This window comes from Maylandia zebra, linkage group LG3 (genome assembly GCF_041146795.1).
Source record: "Maylandia zebra isolate NMK-2024a linkage group LG3, Mzebra_GT3a, whole genome shotgun sequence".
Taxonomy (NCBI): Eukaryota; Metazoa; Chordata; class Actinopteri; order Cichliformes; family Cichlidae; genus Maylandia; species Maylandia zebra.
Window position 1 is genome coordinate 50969436 of NC_135169.1, and position 17285 is coordinate 50986720.

At 38.4% G+C, this 17285-nt stretch overlaps 1 protein-coding gene across 5 annotated transcripts in view; it reads right to left on the reverse strand.

The window, feature by feature from the left end:
• Positions 1–3359: 3359 nt before the first annotated feature.
• Positions 3360–17285, reverse strand: part of adam19a (ADAM metallopeptidase domain 19a) — an 86572-nt gene continuing 72646 nt past the window's right edge. For all 5 annotated transcript variants that reach the window (XM_014414477.3, XM_076881985.1, XM_076881983.1 and 2 more), the window contains 5 exons: positions 15224–15365; positions 13803–13902; positions 7938–8162; positions 6563–6768; positions 3360–5441 (listed from right to left, as the gene is read on the reverse strand). In XM_014414477.3, coding sequence (XP_014269963.2) covers positions 5396–5441; positions 6563–6768; positions 7938–8162; positions 13803–13902; positions 15224–15365 — 719 coding nt within the window. In that variant the 3' untranslated portion in view covers positions 3360–5395. The remainder of the gene's footprint in view (positions 5442–6562; positions 6769–7937; positions 8163–13802; positions 13903–15223; positions 15366–17285) is intronic.

Genomic DNA, 17285 nt, shown 5'->3' on the forward strand with positions numbered 1-17285 from the left:
AAATAACTCTGGAAAAAAAAGAGTAGCTAAAGAATGTGGTTTTAGAGGTTGCTAAAAATAAAGCAAAGAGTTACTGTGCTTGTCTTACATGAGGATAAACCAGTAATATCATCTGGAGGCTAAATGAAGTAATTTGTGTACACAGGTTTTATTCTAACTGCTTTTTTTGCCAGGTGATCATTTTACAGCTGTTATTTTGTTCAGCCTCCTTGTGGAAGACATTCTTCAGTCCAGCTATTTATTATTTATGATTCATTTATTTTGATAGTCCACCACCAAACTATGCCATATAAAGCTGTTTTATTATTTAGTTGGCTCTGCTTTGTTCATCAGGGCCTTGTTTTCAAACGTTTCAGAAAAAACTATAACATTAAAGGAATCTACATGGAAATGGGTTGCCATCTTTATTTTATTTGGAGTGTGGTCTTATGTTCAGGTTCAAGGTTTCAAGGTTCTTTATTTGTCACATGCATAGTTATACAAGTATAACACACAGTGAAATGTAGCGACACACAGTGAAATGTAGTGAAATGAAATGTAAATTAAATATGAGCCACGCACACCCACACCCATGCAGAATACTTGCCATTAATTACAGCTGAGCTCACCTGTGCATACCTGTTTGAAAATATTCCTGTTCTTGTTGCCACAAAGACTTTCTTTAGAGTTTAAGTCTGAGTTCGCCAGAATTAATCTGAACAAATTTTAGCTATAGGATCACATGAGGTCTGAACATGGTTACTCCAAATAGAAAAGGGATTCTGAAATCAGACTGGATTACATTCTACAGTCTGGGTTTTGCTTCTAATTAAAGCTTCATGATGTGTTGTTCACTGTGAATTGCATTTGGTTTTTATCTCCATTTTACTGTGCCCCAGCTTTTTTGGAAAAGGAGTTGTAATCAGTGCATCTCCAGCTGATTTCAACATTATGACAGACTGATCATAATATTAAATATTATCAGAGATGAATCAGTTTCTTTTTCATGGCAATCCATCTGTAATGAGTTCAGTGCAATGAAAAAATTTTTACAGGGTAATTCACCAACTTTAGGTAAGGATTGTTAACTTTATGTGACCGTGTTAGCGGCCCTACTTCTGTTACTGTTATGTGATGTTAAAGGGTTTTCATTTCATATTTTATGTTATACAAGTTTTGTGGACGAATATAAAAAAAAATCTAAAAAAGACTGTTGCAGAAACCTGAAGAGAGAGGTTTAAGACTGCTGAAGGACCTGCAAATAAGGACACTGAGCAGTTGAGTGAATTGCTGACAGGAATAATAGAGAACCAACAACCTTTGGCGAACATATCCTATAATGGCCATCTAGACAGTTAATAATAATAATAATAATGGATTGGATTTATATAGCGCTTTTCAAGGCACCCAAAGCGCTTTACAATACCACTATTCATTCACTCTCACATTCATACACTGGTGGAGGCAAGCTACAGTTGTAGCCACAGCTGCCCTGGGGCAGACTGACAGAAGCGAGGCTGCCATATCGCGCCATCGGCCCCTCTGGCCAACACCAGTAGGCAAGTAGGGTAAAGTGTCTTGCCCAGGGACACAACGACCAGGACAGAGAGCCAGTTCAGATGAGGGATCAAGCACACCTGATTTGAGTATATTAGTGCATTGATTTAGCTATTCTCTCATTTCAGATTATTGTTTTTCATCAACAGGTGTCTCGTTTAATGTGTTCATTTGATCATATGAACTGTTCTTGTGTGTAGGTGGAAGTGAAATGGACAGAACTGCAGAGTTGCAAGGCATAGCTTCCTCAGAAGCTATGATGTGTGCCAGCACTGCTCGAACAGAAGACTTACGATGAATGAAAAGCTGGCTATTGAATTTCATTAACACAAGTTGAAGTATCTAAAGGAGGAGCATGAAATGAAAAAGAGGATACTCCAAGTAGAATTAGAAATGAAAATGTGAGATGCATCAGTCTCAATATACCAGCAATGAATAAAAAAAATACAGAGTAGAATGCGGTAATTTGACCATGACATGTTCAAGTCCTTGTCTGTGGTTTGTTGGAATTGAAGGCATCTTCTCGGCATGAATCAAAGTATATTCCAAAGGCACTGAAAATGACTCTTTCAAACACCAAACATGCACTCTACTAGACCCCTTGTGCATATATAAGCTTGGATATAGCACCTTTGATTAGGAGTAAGTGGGTACAAGCATTGTGTAAACAAAAATTTCCTTCCTTGTACTAATTTATACCTTGACTGAGGAAGCAGATTTATGTTAGTCTCAATTAACGCTTCTAATTATTCACAAAATGAAGAAGTGTTTTTCTTTAGTCGAGAAAGTTTGCTTATAACCCATTGCAAGTGCATGTATACATGCGTTTCTCACCATTATAATGGCGAGAAACGCATTGACTCGGTGACATCAGTTGTTTTTGTTCAATTTAATAAAGATAAATACTATAGAATTCAGAAAGTTTAAAAAACTATTTTTATTTGAAATTCAAAAACGATTATTTGTTTAAAAAAAAATTAACTTGACACATACAATAGGTGGATGGACCTTGATGCGTCACGGCAGACAACACCGACAACCCAGGTTACAAAATACTTACGGGGATGATCCTCACCACAACATCACCTGGCTGCAATCCACTCTACCAAATTGGCAGACTCACTGCAATAGATACATTCAACTTCAACTGTTTTTTCCTCAAAGCTAATGTCACTGGTACTCTGAACTTGATTTGAAAGAAAGTCTGAAATAATATAAATTACTTTTGATTTAACTTTGAAATTTTTGATTGATTTTAATTTTTATTCATAGTAACCTGAGATTCAAACCCACATCTTTTCTTCATCACTATTCTAACATTCTGTGTTGCTATGCCTATGATGCTCTTCAACTCAAACGCTGACATCTTCATAATCCTGTCCTTGATATTGTCTTATAACTATATTTTTCTATCCATTTTCTTTTTAAGTAGACCCTACTACTAATACTTCTCAAAAGACTGGAGCTCAATGGACTAGCCAAAGACCTTACCCTAAGATATAAAACTCTGTATTCATACACTTTTTCAATGGGATTCTATTAACTTTTCCTGAAATAAAGCTTTGACAGCAGTGGTTATAAATATGTCATCTTGCTATGTCCTCTTCTGCTGCTAAGCCTAAATGACACCTGACTGCCATCAGCAGTTTATAATAATTACCTGATCCAATGGGAAATGTGTAAACATGAGAAACACTACATTGTATTTTCTTTTGTTGAACTTTGGCATGGTTACACATCTCAGGATGTGACAAAAGACCTCAGTGTTAACAGTCTACCACAATAGGAAAACAACCAACTTTCCTGTTTACTAAGCTCTGATCTTTAGGATTAGGATTCAACTTTATTGTCATTACACATGTATAAATACAGGGTAACGAAATACAATTTGCATCTAATCAGAAGTGCAAGAGAAGTAAGTGCAATAGGAGCAGATTATATACAGATAGGGGTAGTATAAAAGCCATCTACACTATATTTGGATTAGGCTGAAACAGAAGTAGATTTTGTCTCTGCATAAGTTTGAGGGCCATGGGAATTCGTGAAACAGATCTTACAAGCAGACAAAAGAGAGAAAAATCCTTTGTAATATTTCCACAAAATCTTTATTTTAGATTCATGAAAGTTAAAAAAAAAATGGAGAAAAATAAACCTTGATAGTTTTGTAAAAAATATTTTATGTAATTTTATGATAGGAAAACAAATTTAAATCAAGAAAAACCACCCATGTGTGTCCTGCAGGCCTCATCTACCCCTCCAGCATGTAAACAGTGTTGATAAAAAGCTGCTGTGTCATTAGCTTTTCTATCAACTCATGTGCCAGTATTTCTGAATTTAGACCTCAAACATTGCTCTTATGATAGAATAAATTAGAAAACCTAGAAGTATAGATGAGGTGACTCATAGTAAACTATTTTTCAACTTATTTTCAAGCTTTCAGGACACCTCAGGAATAGGGATGGGTATCGTTTAGGTTTTATCCAATACCAGTACCAAACTGATAGTTTTGAAACGGTGCCGGTGCTTAAACGTTGCTCAAACCGGTGCTTAAAGAATGAAGAACACAAACTTCTCATGTTCAGCTGTTTTTTTGTAAAAAGATAACAATGTTAGCCTTTTCTGCAGCTATAGGGGATTTATGGTATCACTCTTGGCTGGAAGCAGTGCTTAATCAATGGGGGGAAAAAAACACCAACTTTGTCCAAAAACCTTTCATGTTTAACTGTTTTCCACTTTTTCTTTGGTCATTTTAGCCTTTTTGGCCAGGGTGAAGGGAGTATCTGCCATCAAACAAGAAGACAGCCTCATGTAACTACGACGGTGTTTGCTAGTTCACCTTACATGCATTAATGTAATAACGTGGTTAGCCTACTCAACGTAAATTACACACGAACAACAATAAGCTACTCACGCAGAGAAGAACGGCTGCTGCTGCATCATCATCCTCATCATTTCTGCTACACTGGCAGGGCTAGGGGCCAGGACTCTACTCTTCGGGTTCTTGGGGGATGTTGCTAACTCCGGGACCGATAACAGACACCACACCCGCAGTAGATGTGCACGGTGTGAGGTCTTGCAGCAAGCTATCAAATACGGTGCATTTCTCTGCTTTTAAAAAAACGCTATGCGTTGCCAGGTGTTTCATCAGATTCGAGGTGTTACCTCCTTTGCACAGTATCACCTTAAAGCACTTGTTGCAGGCTGCTGAGTTTGCATCTTTTGCTGTGAAGTACAGCCAGACTTTGACCGCTTCGCCTTGGGCGTTTTTAATCTGTAGCTCTGCTCTAAAAGAACATACGTACCTGGGCTCGCCTACTATCCTCGGAAACGTAAAATCATTGGCTAGAATCTAAAGTGTATGACATCTCAGGAAAAGAAAGCACCGAAATAAAGCACCGAAATGTGCGCTGCTTTTCGGTCTGGTTATTACCGTTTATGTGATACCGGTACCCATCCCTACTCAGGAATGACGAGATCTCTTTGGTGGATATAATAAATCATACCACGTGACACGAAACAAACTGTAAACAAAACATAAGTCAGTACAAAATGCATTTTTATAGACGGACATTAGCAAAAACAAAACAAAACCCTAAAAATTAACTGGGTAAATTTGACCATCCCCCAACAATTACACTTGTGTTAGTCTGCAAGGCCTATTTGCACAACCACTTGACCACTTAATCATTGTGGTTAAGTTAGTTTGCTCCCCTGTCTCTCCATTTTCAGTTTTGTGTTTTGTTCTCCTCTAACTTCTGTGAGATCTCTGTGGTTCAACAGCCAAAGTCTCTTTAGTGCAAATAGGCTGTCAGCTACTGCCACCTCAAAACAGAGAGGAGAGGCCAGAAGAAGATCATTTTCATGCTGGATGTGAAGCTGTGTTTAATTTGGTGCCTGGAACCGGTCTGAAAAGAGCAGAGAAAAACAAAGATTGTGGTATAACTGATGATCTTTAAATTAATTTTTATTAGTATTTAAATAAAAATAAAAACCTTTACTCCGTGCATTACTGTACTAACTGCCACTCTAAAATCGTGTACTGCTCAGTCTGCACTGCTGCTCAATCCTGCCACTTTATCCCATTTGTAATACCACCCCACCCACACCCAAATACATGTCAGCAGTCACATTTCTATTTAAGATTTCTTTATCTTCTACTTGATCCATTCTCAATCATCCAGGAAAGTAAATCTCCAAAAGTTGATTCTGTTCATCTGGACGTAGCGTTTTGTGGGAGAAACGTTTCGTCATCATCCAAGTGACTTCTTCAGTCTCAGCTGACTGCAGGTTTCCCCAAACCTTATAAACAGTACATTTGCATAATGACTGAAACCAGCTCACTGAAGGGACAATGGGCTGGGAGGTCAGTTCCTTAATCTTAATCATGCAGATTCTCATGACCATTGATCAACAACCACTGACCAAAACCCACTGATCAAAGATCAATGGCCATGAGTACCATTTACAGAGAGTTGGGGAATGGCTGCCATCACAGCATGTAAGATGGTGACAGATGTACCCTTAGGCCCCCTCCTGGATTCAGAGATGGTCTTTCCCTTTTCACGTAAATGCCCTCCTTGACTCCGCCCTCAAACCAGCGTTCCTCCCTGTCCAGGATGTTACATACTCATCATTGAAAGAGTGTCCACTGGCCTGTAGGTGTAAATAGACTGCAGAGTCCTGGCCTGACGAGGTGGCTCTTCTGTGTTTTACCCAGAGGTTGTTTGGTTTCCCCGATGTATAAATCCTGGCAATCCTCCTGCACTTAACAAGTGTACGCAAGTGTAAAACTAAGTGTATGCTGTTAAGCGGCCATTTACGTGAAAAGGGAAAGACCATCTCTGAATCGAGAGAGAGACTTTTTTTGACATTCAGTCTTTCCAATAAAATAAAACTGGATACAAATTAGAGACTGAGCCACTGATTGTAAGTTTGCTCACTTATAAGTGGCCTGTATATACAGAAGTGAACAAATAATTATTTTCCCCACTGTACGTGACTCTGCAGAATCATTGTGTTAACCCACCTGATAGCTCTCAAAGGTGGGATGGCAGAGACTTTGCCCACAGGTTTCGGTCCTGCTGCTGAGGGCATCATGACCAGTAGGCCTGGAGGGGCTTTGGAGAGTGAGGTCGGGACTGGACTCACTTGGGGGGAGACTGCTCTGGTAGGGCTCAAGGGGAGAGGCCTCTGAGGAGGGAATTTGGGTGTGGGCTGCAGCTCAGACACCAACTAAAAGAAAGATATTAGCTTTATGTACATTACTGAACAGTGACATGCAAAATGTTTTTGGAGGTTGGTAGCTTATATCCACTTATAAATCAAAAAAATTACTGACTAAAGGTAAACATTATATAAAGTATATTTTTGTTCTTCTAATATGCTTTAATGCAGCACTATTAGCTCTTGCACTTAAAACAGCACTAAGATCTTCTCTCTCTCATATACATACATATGTATGACCATCGAGCTCCCAGGCCTCAGGTAGAGGACCCAAGCTTGAAGGACAGACCGCCCGCAGGAGCGAGAGGGGAATTTTTACTTTATGTGGGTTACAGTTGCTTCAATATAGTAAAACAGTAACAGACTAAACTATTTAACAATATAATACAATATGTTACAGCTTTACAAATTTAAGAAATAGCACAACATATACAAATCACTCAATAATAAGGAATCAAGAATTGACGGAGGTGATTATAAATAAATATTCAAGAATGTTTACAAGAATATTACTGAGCAGAAAAGAGCGTGTGCAATAAAGGGTGTAACGATGTAATGATTTCCTGTTTCGTTCAGTGGTGCTTTTTTGGAATCTCAGTGTCCCACTGAATGTGCTCCTGTGACTAGCCGGCGCGTCGTGGAGTGGGTGGGAGGTATTATCAGATTTCAAACATATTAAAGTCGCAAGCAACAACATGGATGCCCTCTGGGTGCTCTCTCTGCTAAACAATGGTAATTATTGCTACTGTTAGCTTCCGAGGTCGAGAAAAGGGCCTGTACTGAATAGACAAAGCGTTTAAGTCCAGTGAGCAGTAAGGGTCTACAATTTTACTGTTAATACACCAGTCATGAAGCACAGAGCCCACCGCTCCTTCCATTGCCGGAGTTTTTTATTGAGATTGCAGATACATGCGGCAGAAATTAGCTCTCTCCAAAGGTTGATTAGACACTCCCTTAGAGAGAGGGTGAAGAATTCAGTCATTTGAGAAGGTTACAGAAAACAGCTGCTGCTCCTCCATATCAAAGGAGGCAATTGAGGTGATTTGGGCATCTGTCTAGGATACCTTCCCTTGTCTAGGTAATTTTGCATTTTTGCTTGTCTAAAGCTCCTGTCCTCTGTAGACTATTTTGAGTTTATATGCCCTGACTTTTTCCTTACACTCTATAAAGGGCCTTACCAGGGGAGATCGTGCTGGAGTAAGGGGTAGAGGTTTCTGTGGCGGGCTCAGTCTCTGAGGTGTTGATGGGGATTTGGGTGGTGCTACTGGATGCTTGCCAGTTGGAAGAGTCCGTGGACCACCCTTGGCAAATGAGGCAGGTCTCAGAGGTCGCACTATGTTGACTGGGTGGGTGCCATTTGGGCCTGGTCTAAGAGATGGGACCTCTTTGCTGGTGTGAGAAATCTACAATTACAAGAAATTCAGTTAAATCCCATATATATATATATATATATATAGCACCAAATCACAACAACAGTCACTTCAAGGCATTTATGTTAACAAATGTTAACAAACCTAACAGAAAAACAGCTTCAAATCATTTCACAGAGAGAAGAACTCATATGGGCATTCATTTCCTACTTTGGTCATGAAGAGAAAGAATGCATACTTTACCAATAGGAGAATCTTATTCATAAAACAACAGTGAGATAATAGACTTCACATTAATTCATGACATTTTTTGGTTCTTTGCTTTTTCTTTAGACCTACAGTTATAAATAAAACTATTAAGAGATTAACTAGGATCTGTGAAAACACTTTTATGCAAAATAAGTCAACACAGAGACGTTTTTGCTTGTTTGATGATGATAAGTGATCGATGTAAATTCCATTTCAAAGCCAGCAGAGGTTAGAGAATGAGCTTGTATGTGTGTACCAATGGGCCCCTGGACATGTTTCTGTCAGAGGCATTTGCTACATAATGAGATATCATCAAGTAAAGCGTGCAGATTAAATTCATGACTTTCATGATAATGGTAATATTAATTCTTTTTTTCTTTTTTTTTTACAATATTTTTATTGGTTTTGCAACAGCATACAAAGATTTGTTTTCACAGTAATATGCCGCAGTAGTAAGAACACTTTTACCCCCTCACCTCCCATCCCTGCTCTCTCCCAAACCTACATCAAATAAAAACACAGGAAGTATACATACATTAGTACAATATGTGGCATTTATACAATTGAAGGAAACAAAAAGAAGGAAAAAAAACAAAAAACAAAATAGAAATAGCTAGCACAAACAAAACAATTTTCACCTCATCGACACTCCTGCAGGAGTTGTCTGATATTTGCTTCTTTTATAAAGTTTTTAAATGGCTTCCAAATATCATCAAAATATGTTAACTTGTATTTAAGAAAATATGTTATCCTTTCAATTGCCATACATTGTGCCAAAGAATTTATCCAAGCACCAATAGCAGGAGGATCTGATTTTTTCCAGTTTAATGCAATTATACGTTTTGCCTGTAATGTACAATAATCCATAAACTTAATTTGATGGGCTCTTAGTTTAAGATTTTTAGGATACATATGTAGTAGCAACATTTCTGCATCTAAAGCATTCTTTGTAGTTAAAATTTGGTTTATTTTGGTTATCACTTCCTGCCAAAATGCGCGGACAATTCTGCATTCCCATATACAGTGGAAAGCATGTATTTGGAATTTTGTTGTTATATTTATTCAATTTCACCAGTGTTACATATGTCTGCATGATCCAGTTGTTTTGTAATAGCTTTAGGTTACTATTAACCGATTTTGTGATTTTAAGCAAATTGACTTCATGTCTCCTCAGAAATATTAATATTTAGATCATTTCTAACTGAGAAGCTGATGTTTCTGGAGAGGCAGAGACAATCCAGTTATAAAATGTTGAAATTAAGTCTTTGTTACAACATTTTTTCACCATTAACGCCTCTAAATTAGTTAACTGGGGAACATGCATGGAAGAAATGAAGCTTCTAATCTGTAAATACTTAAAGAAATGTTTTGTTGGAATTTGAAATTTTGAGACTAAATCCTCAAATGAAACCATTATTCCATCACAGAAAAGATCATTTTCCTGGTACAAATAAAGCATTTCCCCAAATAGGACTAAACTGAGAGAGATTGTTCTTAATATTCACCATTTCTTTTATTGTAAATCAAACTTCAATCATATTTCAGACTATAGGATTATTTGTTTCTTTCTTTAATTGTTTTGGCTGTGCAGAGTATAAGTACAAGTTTAATGGAATTTTAAGAGAATTTGCTTCCATCCCCACCCAAGAAGGGATATTTTGGGATGAAAAATAACACATTATTGTCCTTAGTTGAATAGCCAGATAGTACCAGTAAAAATTGGGGCATTTCAACCCCCCTGTATCGAAGGGAAGATACAACAAAGACAAGCGAATGCGGGGACGCTTCTTGTTCCAAATAAACTCTCTGATTAATCATGCTACTTTGGTAAACAATTCAGTCTGAAACATATACAAGAGTTTAGGTCAGGGGTCTGCAACCTTTTACACCCAGTTTCCATGCAAAAGAAAACACTGGGAGCCGCAAATACTTTTTAACATCTAAAATGAAGATAACACTTTATATATTGTTTTTTACCTTTATGCTTTGTGTGAACAACTAAGGTGTGCTGCTTATGAAATCCATGAAGTGCTACAGAGAAAATTACATTTTATTTATGTAATTAACACATTTTGAACTCTTAAAGAAATATAACAAAAGAAAAAAGACACCCAGCTGAACTAAAATGATCCGTGTAGCAAACAAAAACTGTTGTGAGCTGCCACCCTTATATCGCCTTTGGGCTGTTGGAGCCTTGAGCTGACTTTTAAAAAATAATTGGAAAAAAAAGACACTATACTGCTAAAAAATGAAAAATAGATATTTGCAAAATTCTGCCTAAATATGTATTTTCCCTGGTTAATGTGTGCGGCGGGGCGTGGTCTGCGGCGCCGCTGCAGGGGAGGCGGACGCACCTGAGCGACACAACGGCAATCACGCCTTGCTGCCTTTACGTCTGCGCTATCTGTGCTGTTGTGTTGTTGGTGGTGTATGTCGGCTGTGAGCTGAAAAGCTACAGCCGGCTGCATGCGTACAGCAACCGTGTGTGAAAAGTGGTCAGTATAGAGATGCTGAAAAGCGTGTTCATGCAAACATCGTCGGGTCTGCTGTGATATGTTTACAATGGGACTTCTGCTCCTGATCCTCTGCAGACAGCGTCTGCAAATGTACGAAGTCAGTTTACGCAGGACTGTAAGCTGTCATCTGTCAGGCGTGAACGGTGTTTGTCTTTAACATAGTTCACGGTGGAGAACAGCTGCTGACATAATGTGGATCCGAAGATCCATAATTGGCCTCTCTGTGGTTGAAAGTCTCGATAAATGCACGGCGTTTCTGCGGGTATACCGGCTTCCGTGAGTGTGACTAATTTTGAGCTATGAAAAAATAATAGAATATAATTTTATGTTTATATTTCAATATCACAATAATCTTCCAATTTAGAACTACAAGTTAAAAAGAACTAACATAAAGAAAATACACTTCAGCTAAATACTTCTAACTTATTTTCCCAAACCACGCGGAGCCGCAGTATAAGGACTAAAGAGCCGCAGGTTGCCGACACCTGGTTTAGGTAATACATTCATTTTAAGAACACTTATCCTTCCAATAATAGATAATGGTAAACTTATACAACGCTCCAGATAGTTGGAAACTTTCTGTAGAATTGTATTATAGTTAAGTAGGGCCACATCTTTTAGTGAAGGAACTATTTTAATGCCTAGATAAGTGAATTCAGAATTAACAGTAAAGCCAGTTATATTCTGACTTACGTTTTGACTATATTCTTGTTTAAATACCATTAATGATGATTTTGTTACATTTATTTTCTACCCTGAGAAGGCCCCAAACCGGTCTATTAAATCCTTTACTGCAGGCACAGACAATTTTAGTTGCTTTAAAAATAATATGACATCATCATCAAATAAAGCGATTCTATGCTCCTTTCTACCAATCGTAACACCTTGTATTTGTCCACTGGTTCTAACACCTATTCCCAAAGGTTCAATAGCTAAAAGGAATAAAAGTGGAGATAATGGTGAACCCTGCAGACACCCTCTTTTAATCTCAAATGGTTCCGAAATTATCTCATTAGTCATAACCTGAGGAACAGAATGACAGTGCAGTAGTTTGATCCAATGCAAAAATGATTTACCAAACCCAAATCTAACAATGACATCAAAGAGATATGGCTGTTCGATTCGATCAAAATCCTTCTCCGCTTTGAGCGAGGGAATGGCTGTATCTTCCTGTTCACTTTGATTATGAAGAATGTTGAGGACTCGTCTTACATTATGAAAACCCTGCTTATATTTAACAAATCCATTTTGATCATCTCCTATAATAACTGGAAAAACATTTTCTAATCTTTTGGAGAGAATTTTACAGAGAATTTTATTATCTGTATTGACTAAGCCTATAGGACGCATATTTTCACATGTCAACATTTTCTCTGCCTTCCACGATCTCTGTAACTTAAGCACTTAATTATGAAAGTTCTCGATCGGTTTGCAATAGAACTTTGACTTGTGGTTATCCTTTGTGCTCTCTCAAGGACGGGGGGGGGGGGGGGGGGGGGGGGGGTTAAAAATGTCCGCTATAAACTTCTCCATGAAAGTACACGCATCTGTACCTTCTTCTTTCTCAGGTAATATTAATTCTATGTATTATTGGGAAAACAAGCCAAAAATAGTTTTATTTGGCGATTTTGATTGTATTAACATTGTCTGTACTTTGATGTGCCCTGAATAGCAAAGCACAGAAAAACCAAAGTTGAACTTTTTTTCTCAAAATCTTAGACTTATATTCTCAATTGATATTTTTATTTCTGTCTACTGCCACTTGTTAATTCGTAGTCCTAGAAACACTCTGGAAACATAAATCCAATAATCTTAAATTAAAATTTGGATCACTAAATGATATCTACCATTCTGCTGCAAAATTTGTCCCATGATTCAGGAGGTTTTTTAATCTTATAATTTACTAGCTGCTTTTTTTTGCATATTATTTTTATTTATATATTGTTTTATGCACTCACTGGTGCCCTATATGTAATTGATATTTGGCTTATGACTCTTTGGTTTAATTTATACACTCCATGCTAATGTTTTTAGCCTTTCAGAGGTAAAAACTCCTTTTGTTTTTAGTCACTACTGGTATTATTGGAAAGAAATTGAAAAGTTTGCAACATTAAAAAAAAATGTAGTCATTTTAGTAACAAACCAAACACACGTTTGAAAAATAATTATTTTCATTTTTATTTTCTTGCTTCTTTTTCATTAAAGCAGTCCTTTTTGAAATGTTCTTTGTAGCTCCATCTCTTTCGGTGATGAATAATGCCACTGTCCTCTTTATCTACTCACCTTTGACGTTCTTCTTCACATCTCTCATGTAATTTTACCATTTCACCATTTTAAAGTATTTTTTTGTATACATTTTTGTGTTAGTATTTCCTAAGAGAAATTAAAGCTAGATAAAAGCAACATAAAACATAAAAAATGAAATCCATGCAGTGGAAGCTTTCATCATCAATCTTCTACTCACTCTGTATCAGTAAGGGAGTCTCCTTCTCCACTTTCCTATTTGAAACTCTTATACCACCTCATTCTCAAGTTACCACATTCACAAACTTGGGTGTTCATGCCGCCTGTTCATCCACCAACCTGACAGGGTGATGCCAAAACTCCATCGGCCATTTATGGCTGAGGGGTAAAAACTCTGAGATACCAATTTGTTATGTGTGCAGTACATGTGTGCATTTTGTATCTTATAAGTCAGATATTAAAATGTTAACTTCAGGCTGATATTAAGACATAGGATGCTTAAACAATAATTTGACAAACTGAATATTTAATTCAATATGAAGGTTAACCTCATGGACACTCAGTTATTCATTCACAGAAAAACAGTCATCACCCTACTCCCATTTCCTCCTTCCCTTTCTTTTGCTTTATTTTGTAACACACTAGAAACACACATATCACTCACCCCCTTGTGGCCATTAACTGTGTTGATTGGTCCTACAACTTTCAGGTGAAAGGCAGGATTAAGATGGCCATTCTTTCGCTTATCTGCTGATCCCTCCATCCTGAGCACAGAAAGACAAAAAAATAAACAAGAGCCTGTTGCATGGAAGATGTACAGCTTCATCACTTCGCTCATTCTGACATTCTGGTTTTATGGCCCAAATTGAGAGATAAGAAAACATGAAGCTTCCTATCCAGCTGATGTTAGTGGAAATGAAATTAAACAAATGCTTCCATCCAGTGATTAGACAAGTCTAACTGAGTGAGATGGTTCTTTGACTAAGCTACCATCTTAGAAATAATTTGTTCTAACCAGTCTATGGAATTTCTGTTTGTGTTTGTGTTTGTGATACCTTTACTGTTTGTACTGAGAAACAAAAAGAGAGAAAAAAAACCTCATTCTTAAAAATGCCCCATGCTGTATCACACTGACAACCTTCAGCTTACAAGTGAGACATTAGCGATTGATAAGTACGCCAATGGAGGGGGCAGCACTATGGTCTGTTACAAAGACAGAGGCGAACCAATCAACAAATCATATTAAAATGGTTTACTGGCACCATTTTGCCTCTCATTCTGTACAAGTCATTGACCCTGGATCAGCAAAACAGCCCAGACCATCACACTTCCTCCTCCATGTTTGACAGTTGATGCCACACACTGTGGAATCACCCTACTCGACGGTGTACAAAGATCCTGTATGATGAATCGAAGACTACAAATTTTGATTCATTAGCCCATTATACTCTGGTCTTCAGTAGTCTAATTGCAGTGTTTCATGGCTGAGGCAAGCCTCTTTGTCTTATTCTGACGCCTTAGCAATGGCTTTCTTGCCGCAACTCGTCCTGTGAAACCTACAGCTTGAAGACCACTGTTAAAGTTTACTTGAAGCTGTTTTCCTGTGAGCAACCTATTACGCAAGCTGTTAACTCTCAGAAACTTGTCCTCTGATTCATTTGTGGTTTTGGGTCTGCAGATCTCTTCCTGTCAGTTTGTTTCTGAGTGCCTTTTGATGGTGAAAGAAACCACAGTGTGTTCCAACACTACTTTTATGCAGACAGAGGGGGTTCGAAGTAATCCAGAAAAGTTGCGAATTAGTAGTACCAGCTTTTAACGCTCAATCAACCTCCACTGCTGCAGAACTGCTTTAAATTGTTAACCCGTTTTGTGTTCCCTGAAAAAAGGCATTTTTCTGTCATTCTAAAATGTACATTATTTTTCAGTTTTGAGCATCATATAATACACCAGTGCATATTATATAGTTTTACTTGCTAGACCCCAAAATGAAAATGCTACTTTTTTAAATTCTAGGCTTTCCTCTTTTTGTTGTATCAAGAAAATGTAGTGTTAAGAAACAGACAAACAGTGAAAGACAGACAGTACTTCTTGCATGTGTTCTTTTTTCTTTGGGAAAGCCACTTATGGTAATAAGACGTCTTGATCCTGTGGCAGTAGAAGACCAGCAGCACTGCAGGTAAAACCACCAAGAAGGCAAACAACAGTCCAGCCACCAGCCCCACCTGACCTGTTGACATACACAAACACATATATACATACACACTAATGTGTTTACTAGTATATTTATATGGCAATTGAAACACTTTAATTTAGATCAGCAAGTATCAAGGAAAAAGGGCCATCCATGTCAAAATTTTCTGTTTACTTCTAGTGATCGAACATTCTGAGCCTGTCAGCGAGTCAGAGGGAAAAACAATGTTAACTATAAAGTTATGTTTTGTTTATTTTCAGAGTGAGTATTAAGCTGTAGCAGGCAGCGGGTAAAGCCCAGGCTTGTGAAAGAGGAGAAAAAGGAGGAGGAATAGAAAAAAGAAATGGACATGACAGAGAAAGAGAAAGGGAGAGAGAGAGACTTTGACTTTTAACACAACTTTATTTACACCACATTAAAAAGAAAAACCACGAAAAAGTCAAACCTAACACAATGTTGCTACTACATCATCAGCAACATCAATATGCACTAACCATTTACTAACCCCAACCAAACTCACACACACATACTTAAAAATTAAGGACAAATGTCCCATCTGCTCCTATCGAACACAAAACCTGTCCAATCCCCCACATAGTTGTAAAGGAGTCCAGATCTTTAGTCAGAGAGTTAAAATCATGCTGTACTGTCAGACGCAATGCCAACAATTTTTATCCCGTTTTCCTTCTCTCACCCCAACCAGTCGCAGCAGATGGCCCTGCCCCTCCCTGAGCCTGGTTCTGCCAGAGGTTTCTTCCTGTTAAAAGCGAGTTTTTCCTTCCCACTGTCGCCAAAGTGCTTGCTCATAGGGGGTCATATGATTGTTGGGTATCTACTTTGCAATATAAAGCGCCTTGAGGCGACTTTTGTTGTGATTTGGTGCTGTATAAATAAAACTGAGTTGAAATTGAACAATCCCTTTAAACTATGCACAGCATCAGTCCAACCCTGACCTAACTTCTGGTTCTTCCTAGTCTTCTATATTGCCAGCTTGGATGTACCAAACAAAAAATTAATCCGAACCAGAGTCCGTCCTTTCTTCACTGAATACTTAGGACCAAAGACAAACAAGGGTACAGAGAATTTCTCCTGCAGAGATTCCACCCACTCCTGCAACAAAGAAAATAAACCCACTAGCCGCAGACAATCAGAATCAGAATCAGAATACTTTATTGATCCCTGGGGGAAATTATTTTTTGTTACAGTGCTCCACTGTATGAACCACTAAGTGCTCCAGCGTCTCCCTTTGTGAACAGAAAGGACATCCCTCCCCAGTGCTTGGATCCAGGTGGGCTCTGTGTCTGTTTGTGGCTATTGCTCAATGTATAATCCTCCACTGGAGGTCAGCCATCCGTTTTTCAACAGGAGGCTTATATGGACCCTCCACCTGCAGGTAACACAGCTGTAATATAGCTGCTTCTTTCCACAAGAGCTGAAACTATCTAGCACTGATGTTCTCAGGGAGAGAAGTAGGCTCCCCTCAGGCTGCTCCTTAAAGACCATCAAGGAGAGAAAAACATATCCGCTGTCATCAGCCCATTGATCAGCTAGGACACAGTTTCCAGTAAACTCTCCCAGTGATGCCGACAGGGATTGCCAAGTTTCCTCCACAATCCTTCCCAGCACTCTGGAGGCCTGTGACACACCCAAGAGTTCCCATTGACATCCTTGTGAGATGGCCCAGTTTGATAATACCAGTCTCCACAAACTTGCTCCTTATAGTGGCAGTAGAAAACACAGTACTTGGAAAAAAGTCATTAAAAAACAGCGGCTCTTCAAAAAGCCACATCCCAGGTCTGGGGTCAGGAGTCTGTGCGAAAGTCATCACTCCCCAAGTAAATCCCAAGAGTTTTAATAGCCCTTTAACCCCATCAAAGATTCCCAGGGAGTCTAGTAATACATGCCAAACTCCACTGCCCCACTAAACACACCTCACTCTTCTCCCAATTAACCCTG